This window comes from Taudactylus pleione, unplaced genomic scaffold (assembly GCF_031769625.1).
Source record: "Taudactylus pleione unplaced genomic scaffold, aTauple2 ptg000289l, whole genome shotgun sequence".
In the NCBI taxonomy this organism is placed as follows: Eukaryota; Metazoa; Chordata; class Amphibia; order Anura; family Myobatrachidae; genus Taudactylus; species Taudactylus pleione.
The window spans coordinates 1,169,856-1,182,175 of record NW_028284691.1 but is presented as its reverse complement, the minus strand read 5'-3'; the positions used below and the strand labels follow the sequence as shown (position 1 = coordinate 1,182,175).

The following is a 12,320-nucleotide window of genomic DNA, read 5'->3' as shown; positions in this document are numbered from 1 at the left end:
CCTGGCCATGCTGCCATTCCCACTGGTTACCAGAGCCTGATCAACTCTGTGACGAATATCACCGGGGAGACGGTAGGACAAGAGCAACTGTATTTAAGCTTGAGGCAGATACTTATACACGGAGAGACGCCAAGTGGTGTTTTTATGGATGTGTTTAGACCATTGCTGTGACATTTACCAAACAAGAGTTAGACATCCTGCAAACAATTTATTATGAACCTTTAGTGGTTAATGCACAGGCTTATATTTTATCTGAAATACCAACATACAATCGTGTACCACTTCATAAGGTTCACTGTGAAATCCGATCTTATGATTTTGGGACACTATGTTACAATTGTAACAACCTGAGTGGAAACACATTTGTTTCAATTGGTACCAATGTGATATTGATTATATTATTATTATTACTACCAGTTATTTATATAGCGCACACATATTCCGCAGCGCTATTACAGAGAATATTTGACTATTCACATCAGTCTCTACCCCAGTGGAGCTTACAGTCTATATTCCCTATCACATGTACACACACATACACACTAGTGTTAATTTGTTTTGGGAGCCAATTAACCTACCAGTATATTTTTGCAGTTTTGATAAGATTTAGGGGCCCCATTTCTATGTCGTTTTTTATTTCTTTTTATCCTTTTTATTGGTCAATTATATACTGTGTTTTTATTGATGTAATTTGACTACCAGTGTTAATTTTATTTGATTAATTTATGTTTATTTTCATTGATTAAATCAATTCCTGTATAGATTGAATTGTTACCATCTTCCTTTACTAATTTTGATGGTGAGCTGCTCTACTGTAGCGTGTCGGTCGGCCCTCACGCACCTTTGTAGCTGACGTTCTCCTCTCACATCAATGGCACGTGGTGCTCCGCAGTTTCATGTCTGTTATTCACAATGGTGCCTATTGTACAGTCACCATACACCTTCACCACAGCAGTACGAGAACAGTTCCCAAACCGCGCTGTTTCAGAGATACTGCCACCCTTGGCCCGAAAGCCAATAATCATCTCTTTTTGCAACTCGCCACCTTTACCCATGACAGCGACGAGTTATATGTGTGCTGTCGGCCTATCGCAGACCTTATATACCCACCAAGCCAGCGGACGGCACGTGACGTACTGTACTTCATGGGCTACACGCTGCCAGTGTCAAATGTAGGAGGTGGACATAATAATGTGACTCGACTATGTATATCTGTTGTTCCTGCGGGGAGATATAGCAAACATTCTAAGAAGGACAATTGCAAAAGTTGCCTAGATTAACCAATCAAATTTCAGCTATCATTTTATAGAATGTGCTAGATAAATGATAGGTAGCAGCTGGCTGGCTGCTGTGGGCAACTTCTCTGCTTGTCCTCTTTAGAAGCTCTACCAAAGTATGATAAAAAAAAAAAGCCATGGTGGTACCATAAGGACTGTGTTTATGTCACCCATGTATATACTGTATATGCCCTTAATTATTATTTATAAACCCTAAATATTATTCATGAACATTTTTGGGGTTTAGTAAATGAGTGCCAAATATAGAAGAAATAAATGTGAAGCTGTTTCTTCTTTCACTGCCTTGGTCTATGCTGATATATGGCGTGGCCTATAAAATATAATATAGAAATAAATCCCCGTCAGTAAGTAAATTTTTCATATTTAAATTCTAATTGTATTTCTATAAACATTATTGTTGTATCAGCGGGACACTGATAACGTTTTCCTTAAGGCAACGCCCGAATTCTCATTAGCAGATTATTATGGCAAGGTTATCAGCGGTAGAAACACATGGGGGGAGATGATTCAAACCTTGGAGAGAGATAAAGTGGAGAGTAATAAAGTACCAACCAATCAGCTCCTGTCATTTTTCAAACACCTTTGATAAAGCTGTGGGTTTGCCACAGCGAAACGCGTCAGAAGTGGTTGTACCAGTCTCCACCACCTACTTTTATTTGGAAGTGCCACTTAGAGGATCCCAGGAACGTGCTAAATCGGCTGTACCGGCTATTTGCCATACCTTTGACCAGGGGACTAGGATTTATGCGGAATTTTGCCAACACTGCTAATTAGGACCCCCCAATCTTATATGGACATTGGACTTGGTAATTATTTTGCTTGGAATACACAGCACTTGAACATCGATATATGGGACTTTTTATTTGGTCCAAAGCACTTATGGACTAGAGACTTATGGTGGATTGGATGACAATTTTATGAAATTAATGCATATGCATTTTAAATATTAAATAATAATGTGCTAGAATTATTTACAGCGCTGTACTCTTGTTTTTTCTGCTTTTCAATTGAGGTCTGACAAACCTCGTTATACAGCTGCTGTTGTGTTAATACCTATTTAACGGTTGGCAGCGCTCCTTCAGATATTTCTGTGGTTGGTGTTACATTTTTCAAACACAGCCTGTAAAATGATAGGAGCTGATTGGTTGGTACTTTATATACATCCACTTTAGCGCTCTCCAAGGCTTAGTACATCTCCCCCATGATCAGCCGACAGCTTTGTCAATGAAAGCTGCCTTTATGTCACATAGTAAATATGGAAAACATATCAGAGTTGTCCTTTATTTTGAGGGTATATATTAGGATCTCGTGTCCACAACTACACTCATAGGGGTATATTCAATTGGGCGTGAGGTTTAGCAAGGCTAAAACTCCCCGCCCCTTGCGGGCAATTTTGGAATCCCGAGTGTATGCACGCTCCCGATACCCACGGGATGCAATTAAAAAAAACAGCGGACGTGGGGTTTTCATCAATGAAAACCCTGTGCCACGTAAATTACACAAAAATAAATAAATTAATTTACCTGTCTGGGTCTCCGCGGCTCCCAGTGGCTTCCCCTCTCTCTTCTTACTGGAGAGGGGGCTGCTGGGAGTCCCGGGGGATGATGGGAGGAGCAAGGGCTGCTGGGAGATGTAGTTCTCCCAGCGCCCATTCCCGGGGGGGAACACACACCGCACCGGGGGTCACACACACACACACTCACTCACTCATACACACTTACATACACCACACACACTGGCATACTCACCCTGCTGCAAGAGCAGTCTCCTGATGCTGGATGCAGAAGAACATGCAGAAGGCAGCACTTCGGAAGGTGAGTAATTAAGGACTAATTAAGCTAATTGGATACTTCCTCGGGGGGGGTGCCACGGGAGTGTCAGAGCAAGTCCCGGTGTTTTTCCCTTAAATCAACGATTTTAGGAAAAATCACGCTTGCACAGGAGGTGCGTAAAAAAAAAACTTGCACGTGCAGGCTTTTTGCTATTCTCGCACACAATTGAATATGCCCCATAGCCTGAGCTTTCACTGCAGTATGGGCAAGTAATCCCAAATAAACAGATACAGAGACATATATTGTATATACCCTGAAGACCTGAAGGAAGCCCAACCCATGGTCCTAGTCCTCAACTATAAAAACAAGAAAATATTTTATGCAAAATAGTTTTAATAAATATCTGTAAACAATCAATTACTGATATTTTTATCTGGGCACTGTCAGTGCTAGGGCGCATGTTGGTCTGTGTGGTGTTTATATGTCTTTACTCACACTTTTTTCCTCAGGGAAACCTGTTTGATTTTTTGAGGTTAACGGGCTGGAGAGGTTCCAGAGTGCTTTATTTTGGCGATCACCTGTACAGCGATCTGGCCGTAAGTAATGTATCAAATGATATGTTCTATCCATGATTCAAATTCTACTGAGAGATGAAAAGATTCAAAGAGCATCTGATTTCCAGTGTACACACTACAGTTCCTAGTTTAATAATAATTGTCCTTAACAATCATTGTGGTTTCGGGCGAATCACTTACACACTACATTTTCAGTACAATATTGGCTCATCATTACCAAACAAATGTGGTGCAGCAGTCCAAATATAGATGAGTCAACCAAACAATACTTGGTCCTGTGTGCGCTGTACACGATGTGCAATAATCAGACCCAGCAGCCAAGAATCGGCTCTTCAACCCCATTAATGTACAGTGTGTACCCAGCTTAATAGCTAGACACTGGCCTTACAATAGGGATATCTGTAGTTGCACTTGTGACTAAGGCCATAGTAATGCCTCCCCCATGTGAACTAATTATAGTGATGATATCTACAAGTTTGCTTATTTGTTTCTGTGCCTGTCAGCCTGACCCCTCCAATAGCACCAGGAGGTGATGGGATCATGGGAGCAATACTGTGGACATGTGACACCTTATAGACAAGTTGTTGATGACACCTATGAAAACAATATCTCCTCCGATGTTCTTTTCACAGATGCCATCAACAATTTGTCTATAAGACACTCCAATTGGATACCATGCATTGCTCCATTACCAAGTAGAATTATTTATGGTGATTATTTCATATTTTGTTTTGCACTGACCTATGTGAATTTGTGTTCGGCAGAGCGCTAGAGGTGGACACACATACTATTTATAATCTTTATGCTTTCTGAGTATTGGGTGTTTACTCTCCTGTGTTTTCACCACTTGCTGCACTTCTGAATTTATTGCGCACCTATTATCAACTTTGTTTTTGACATGTGACCCCTGTGCATTTAAGCCTGTAATTACAGTCTTGACAGCTATGGTGGATCAGCCATATCAGCTACTTCTCTCTCATCCCTTTTCATGTGATTACTACAGGATCTCATGTTGCGGCATGGCTGGAGAACTGGAGCCATCGTTCCTGAATTAGAGACTGAAATTCAAATCATAAACACAGAACAGTACATGCATTCACTTACCTGGCAACAGGCTCTCACTGGTCTGCTGGAGAGGATGCAGGTTAGGATATGCTGCTGCCTATGTGCTACCCTGGACTCCTCCTCATCCAACCACAACATGTCCCTCTCACAAACCTGGTGCTTCCATATTCACAACATTGTCAGGAATAGACTTCACCCTTGATATTAGCAAAACTCTTATCAATTCTCTCATTATCCCACCTCTCCTCTCCCCACTTCAATTATCCTCAAAACAGTAGGGTAGACTGCTTTTGCTCTCTCGCTGATCTGCTTCTGCCTCCATCTCTGCCAATCACTTCACTGGTTTACAATCCCCTTTTGAATTCAATTGAAACTTTTCACCCTCACCTACAAAGCCCTTTACTTAGCCTGAGATGGAGATAAAGTGGACAGAGATAAAATACCTGCCAATCAGCTCCTAACTGTCATGTCACATGCTGTGTTTGAAAAATTACAGTTAGGAGCTGATTGGTTGGTACTTTATCTCTGTCCACTTTATCTCAACCCAAGACTTAGTAAAAAGACCCCTCAGTCTCTCCTCGCCACCCACAACTCCAACCTCATCTCCCTCCCGGCCTCTACACTCTGCTAACAACTGCCACCTTACCTCCCCACTAATAATCACACTCCTGCCCCTGAGACTTCTCCCATGCTGTACTATACTGATGTACCTCATTCACATAATCAGTCAATGAAGCCTCCAGTGATTCAAATGCTCCTTAAATACTTACTTGCTCATCATGTATTACCCTCTCATATGCCAAACCCTCAGATTTCGATTGTGAGCTCTAACAAGTAGGGCGAATTTACCTTGTTTTTCGCCTGATTCCACCTTGTCCACCTGAGTGTCATTGTCCCTCCTGCATTCTCTGTACTATGCTCAAGCAATTAGGTTGCCTTATGCTTCCATTATGTCCTTCTATTTGCCTGTGTTTTCTGTGTTGTATATGTTCTATCCCCCATTGTACACTGCTGCAGTTATTTATTTCTACCATACACTTAGGGCCTGATTCAGAGCCGGACGCTCTGACCAGAGCGCTTGCTCTGAATCAGTGCCCTCCTCCATGAAAATGGAGCGTCCTCCTGGACGCTCGTATAGCTGTGGGTCACCACCCACAGCATATACGAGCGTCCAAAAAGATGGTCGCGATGGTCTTGACCATCGCGACCATCGGACTTGCGACGGAGACCCTGCGGTAGGGTCTCCCAGCCACAAGCCCTCTATCAGAGCCAAAATCACTCCCACTGACATCACTAGTGATGTCAGTAGGGCCGGCTTCAGACGGTAGGCGTTCCCATGGGAACGCCTCCGTCTGGCAGGCACGCCCACCAAAGAGGGCGTGCTGTCAATCAACATCGACAGCACGCCCCCTTTGGTGCGAGACCTGGAGCGATGGGAAGCCCGTCACACGCCGGGTCTCGCGCATGCGCACGACGGAGCTCCCTCCGTCGTGCGCACGCGCAGTGGGGAACATCGACCCACTTGCGAGCGTACTGCCGCTCGCGAGTGGGTCTGAATGACCCCCTTAATCTGTCTGTCTCTTTGAAATAATACATACATTCAGATGTTTGCATAGGAAGGCTGAAGGTATTTTCTTTGCACATAATCTATTCCATGTAATTACACATAATCTATTCCATGTAATTACAGGTTGAGTCTCCCATATCCAAAGTACTTGGGACCAGGGATATTTTGTATATCGGAATATTCAGTAATTTGGAATATTTTCATACCATAATGAAATATCTTGGGAATGGGACCCAAATCTAAACGCAGAATGCTTTTATGTGTTATATACACCTTATACACACAGCCTGCAGGTCATTTTGTATAATATTTTCAATAATTGTGTATCTCAAATTAATTTTGTGTGCATACATGAAATTCATATGTTTCATATACACCTTATACACAAAGCCTGATGGTATTTTATGCAATATTTGTAATAATTTTGTGCCTTAAACAAAGTTTGTGTACACTGAACCATCAAAAAACAAAGGTTTTACTATCTCAGTCATGCTAAAAATATTCCGTATTTCGGAATATTTGGATATAGGAGACTCAACCCGCACTGCTTAAGGCTAAATGTAGCATTTTTTTCCCCTTGCCGTAAATACTGAAGGACAGATAAATTGTCATTCTAAGGAAATAATTAGACACACCGAAACTTTACTGATTTAATTAAAAATATTGCTTTGAGTGTATGAGTTCATGTCATAAAAGGTGAAATCTTAAGATGAAAGATTCAAGAGTGTAGAGAAAAGAAATATAACAATGTATATTAAAATTAGTGTCATTGTATTGTAAATGTTGTTGATCCCACTAATATTAAAATAAAAAAAAAAATCACAGGAAAACTAAGTGCTCTGAGTCAGTATGGCTATGTTACTAATACAGGGTGAATACATTCATCATTGTAGATGTATCAAGATGCTGAATCGAAACAAATTCTTACGGAGTGGATGAAAGAGCGTCAAGAATTGAGGTGAGAACATACATGATACTGTTCATTGTATGTGCTACTACCGTAAGGCTGGATAGAATGCTACGTTATAGGCACCATGCAGAGATGATAAATGCTCCATCATTTTATTACATTTACAGATTTGCTATAAGACAAATAATTCACAAGCTTTAGTCACCAAGGTATGTATTCAATTAGTTTCACACCCGTGATAAGTTTTGCCTGCCCAACTTTCCGCCGACATTGCGTGTTTTGGACGCTGAAACTTATCATGCGCACCCCCGCTATTCGCCGTATTCAATTACAAACCACGCGAAAACTGCAAGCGGCGAATTCAGAACAGGCGGAAAGTGCTGTCAGATTTGGGTAAATGAGCCTGAACCCCCCCAAAGAGATGCACTAACATTGGGGATCAATGTAGATGCGCCCGAATAGCCCTAATAAAACTATTTGGGGTACTTAAGTTTCAATAGCTTCTTATTAGCTCCTTTGCAGAAGTGGTGAAGAATGGCATTAAGCAGTATTTTTTGGTGAAAATAAGTAGTCCTGTCAAATTTGCGGTACATGAAATTGGGAGCTAGCATATTATAATGGGGGAGATGTACTAAGCTCTGGAAAGTGATAAAGTGCAGAGTGATAAACGAGCAGCCACTCAGCTCCCAACTGTGATATATCAGGCTGTGTTTGAATAATGACAGCTAGGAGCTGATTGGTTGTTAGCTTATTACTCTACTTTATCACTTCCAGAGCTTAGTACATCTGCCCCAATGTCTCTAAAGTGAAGTTTTAAAAAATTTGAAAAAACACACCTGTTACATGCACCTGCAATAATAAAAACACCTGACCCATCCTTGCAGACCCCCCAAAAAGTCTATTTCGCTAGTTTTTATGCTTGTCCCCCCACTTTGTGCTTTTTCACCCCCAAATTGAAAGTACTTTTTTGGGGTTAAGTTTTTTTCAGGATTTTTTGACACAGTTGTCCTTTAGGGGGCTGTCCCAAGTGCTCTGAGTGGTTTCCCCACCTTTGCACCCCAAAATAAAAATGTTGCACTTCTTTTCACCTGCTGTTTCGCCTATTACATTGCATTGACTTTCCACGTAGGCGAAAAGCGGCTGGAATTGAATACGGCGATAAGTTCCTAGCATGCGATAAAGCCGTGATCGGCGATACTTTTTCGCGGGAAACGGCTTTTTCACGTCTAATTGAATACGGCCCCAAGTTGGAATTTGGTAGCTGAAATTCCATAAATGGTGATGTGAAAAGGACTTTCTGTGCCCTATCCCAACATTGTTTAATCTGCAACATTTGCTCATGTCATAGAATAGAGAGGAAGAGGATAACATGGCGAAGTATATAATCTCACAATACAACATGTCGATGTAACATGCATGAGAAACGTTAAGCTGCTTCAATTAATCAATTTGTCATAGATCACTCACCCAACTAACTTCATATAATAATAATGTAATGCAGTGTTCTACCTTGTCTTCAAAAAGTACTCCATACAGAGAATTTTCTCTTACAGTGTCAAAAAGTTCCCCCCTATTTTTACCAAACCATCTGTATTACAGGTCTGTTACGAAGAATCTATTTAATCCACAGTTTGGCAGCATTTTTAGAACTTTCCACAACCCATCGTTTTTCTCCCGGAGACTGATCAGGTTCTCGGACATCTACATGGCTTCCATTAGTTGCCTTTTAAACTATGATATCAACTTCACTTTCTATCCTCGACGTACTCCACTGCAACATGAGGCCCCTTTATGGATGGACCAGCTCTGCACTGGCTGTATGAAGACCCCTTTTCTTGATGAGATGGCCCATATCCGATAAGTCTCCCTGAGTGTTCTAGAATTACTAGGCAGGCTAGCAGAGTAATTTCCATTATATGCATACTTAAGAATGTGGTGAAGGCATTTGTAGAAAAATGAGTGAGAAAGTAGTTCTACATTCTTCAAATGTGGAAAGAAATTTTTGAAGCCTTAATGCAGTGGTTCCCAAACTTTCTTGAATCACAGAGCCTACAGTATCAGCATTTTTTTTCATGGCACCCATAGGCCAAAAGTTTCTTATTGAGAAATTCTGCAAAAATTATTAAATGAAGTAAATTGTGCTTATATCATCATTAGGGTCAGTTATGTGGCGGTGGACAGGGTTGCGCTCTTTTGTCCACATATTTTATGATTGGCAGCCACAGACTCTAGTTTTGCCTAACAGATGGACCATAAATAATTTGATTTGGTCCTGGACCACCAACCCATGATACCCAGTTTGGGGATCAATTGCATTAATGTATATTTTTATAAATGTGTCTGCAGAAAATCTGTATTGGAAAGAATGATCTAAACCTGTAGGGAGGTTTTTTTATGGCTCCATCTGCTGCAGATGATGAGTGGGTCTACTCTCATTACATTATCCACAAAACTGAATCTTGTTTTCAGTGATTTCATTAATCCATTAGCACATCATTGTGCCTGTGTCTCAGCAGTGTGGAATGAGCCATTGTAACAATTGTAAGACGTGTGACAGCTATTTTGCAGGAACCAAAAGTATTTGCTTATAAGGTTGTGCTTTATAAAGGGAAGTAATTTTCAAGGCAGATTGGTTGTCATAATCTTGAGCTGCCCATACACTGTATAATAATTGTGCAAACCAGTCGACCTGACATTCGTTTTTCAAGCCTGTCCAATCCACTTGACTGTTGTTCAGCCAGTTTCAGGCTGTAAATGGAGATCACCTCTATACAATAGCGTATGGAAGCTCCAGCTATCAGGGATCCTCTGCTGCATGATCATGTAGTGTAATGTTGGCTTTATTGGCCGAGATAGCATAGAGCCTGCCAGATCATAAAATCGCTGATAAATGTAGTACCCCAGGACAGCTGTACGGCTGATGTACATCTTCCATTACGCTAGTGGGTGGCTGTAGAATGCCTAATATGCAGAAGTTCAATCAGCCAGAGATATACAGAAATGGGTTCTATTGTCCATAGAATTCATAGACAATAGTATCCATGGATAATAGGACCATGTGGCTGTAAATTTGGTGGCTAGATAGAACGTACTGTTTATGATATGTATTATTATTAATAACAACAAAACACAGCAAAAAAACAAGCTTTATCGTAATTAATTTGCACTCCACTGAATTTGCTGCCTTCTCTTATAGGGATACGCAGGGTATATTTCTAGAAAAATAGGTTATGGAACGGTGGGTGGAGCTACTGGGGGTTGAGCTATAGGTAAACAATTAGTATTTAGAAAAGCATGTACTCAAAAGAGACGTTAAAATAAAACTTATCTTATGGAAAAATATGAGATATGGTAAGAACTTACCCTTGTTATCTCTATTTCTACGAAGTCCATAGGGTTCCACAGGATACCTTGGGGTATAGGTGATGACGTCAGTCTTCAGGCACCACAGAGTTAATGTTTTCAGCCTCCCAGGATGCATCTGGGTCCCTCTCCTATACCCCGCCCCCGGGCCAAGGCATCTCAGTTACGTCACAAGCCATAGGCCGGAGGAGGAGAAGAAAAAGAGAGAAAAAAAAAATCTGGACACTCACAAGAATCACATTCTCACCATAGGGAGACGGAAAAACCGGTGACCAGAATAAAGCCCATCTGCAGTACAGGTGCGACAGGGCGGGAGTCCTGTGGAACCCTATGGACTTCGTAGAAATAGAGATAATAAGGGTAAGTTCTTACCATATCTCATATTTTCTACTTCAGGGTCCATAGGGTATCCACAGGATACCTTGGGGATGTCCCAAAGCAGTATCCTTTAAGGGTGGGGATGCTCGTGTGCTGAGAGGAGAATCCGCCGCCCGAAGGAAGCATCCTGAGAGGCAAAGGTGTCAAAAGCGTAATACTTCACAAAGGTATGGACAGAAGACTACGTAGCAGCCTTGCAGAACTGAACTGCAGAGGCACCACGTCTAGCTGCCCACGAAGGACCCACAGACCTAGTGGAATGAGCCCTCACCAAGGAGGGAACTGGAAGACCTTCATGAAGATAAGCTTCTGAAATTGCCATACGAATCCAGCCTGCCAAAGTCTACTTTGAAGCAGGCCAACCCTTTTTACGGAAGCCATAGAGGACAAACAAGGCGTCCGGCTTCCTAAAAGAAGAAGTGCGGTCAACATAAATTCTCAATGCCCACACAACAACCCAAGTGGCGTCACCCACTGAAAGTCCAGGTGAATTGAAAGCCGGCACAACAATTTCTTCATTGATGTGAAAACTGGATACCACTTCGGGAAGGAATCCCGGAAGAGTGCGAAGCACCGCCCTATTCCGATGAAAAATCAGAAAAGGGTCTACAAGAGAGAACCCCTAAATCCGAAACCCTTCTGGCCGAGGCAATGGCCAGAAGGAATATGGTTTTAGTTGTAAGCTATTTAAAGTCCACTGAGTCCAGTGGTTCAAACGGCGGTCCCTGGAGAACTCTCAGGACCACAGCCCAATTCCAAGGTGGCTGAATGCGAAGAACACCTCGCATAAAGGTGTGCACATCAGAGAGCGCAGCAATCCTACGATGAAACCAGACTGACAGGGCGGACTCCTGCACTTTCAGAGAAGCCAGGCGAAGCCCATGATCCAGTCCAGCCTGTAGGAAAGCCAACAACCTAGACAGGCGGAACTCCCTAAGGGAATACCCTCTAGGTCTACACTACCGGAAGAAAGTATACCACACACGATGGTAGATTCTTGCCGAGGAAGGTTTACGAGCTCTTAGTATGGTTTGCACCACGGAGCTAGAAAAACCCTCTGGACCTTAGCATGACCGTTTCAACAGCCACACCGAGTCAGGTCCGGGTGAAGACAAGGACCCTGTGACAGCAGATTCGGTTGTAATGGTAACCTCAGAGGAACATCTACTGACAGACTCTGGAGGTCGAAGAACCAGTGCCGTCTGGGCCACTCGGGAGCTATCAACAGTAGCGTACCTCCTTCTTGATTTGAATTTCCGTATTACCCGCGGAAGAAGGGAAAACAGAGGGAAAAGGTAGGCAAACTGGAACGTCTACTGGACGGATAGGGCATACACCAGAGACGCCTTTTCGTCTCTTGTTCGAGACCTGTACACTTTCGTCCACCAGACT

At 42.3% G+C, this 12,320-nt stretch overlaps 1 protein-coding gene across 1 annotated transcript in view; it reads left to right on the top strand.

Moving 5' to 3' along the window:
* NT5DC2 (5'-nucleotidase domain containing 2) overlaps nt 1-10,558 on the top strand; it is a 47,834-nt gene extending 37,276 nt beyond the window's left edge. Inside the window, exons 11-14 of the mRNA XM_088482476.1 lie at nt 3,580-3,666; nt 4,649-4,789; nt 7,171-7,235; nt 8,787-10,558. Of these exons, the coding sequence (XP_088338602.1) occupies nt 3,580-3,666; nt 4,649-4,789; nt 7,171-7,235; nt 8,787-9,048 (555 nt within the window). The 3' untranslated portion in view covers nt 9,049-10,558. The remainder of the gene's footprint in view (nt 1-3,579; nt 3,667-4,648; nt 4,790-7,170; nt 7,236-8,786) is intronic.
* Nucleotides 10,559-12,320: the final 1,762 nt, after the last annotated feature.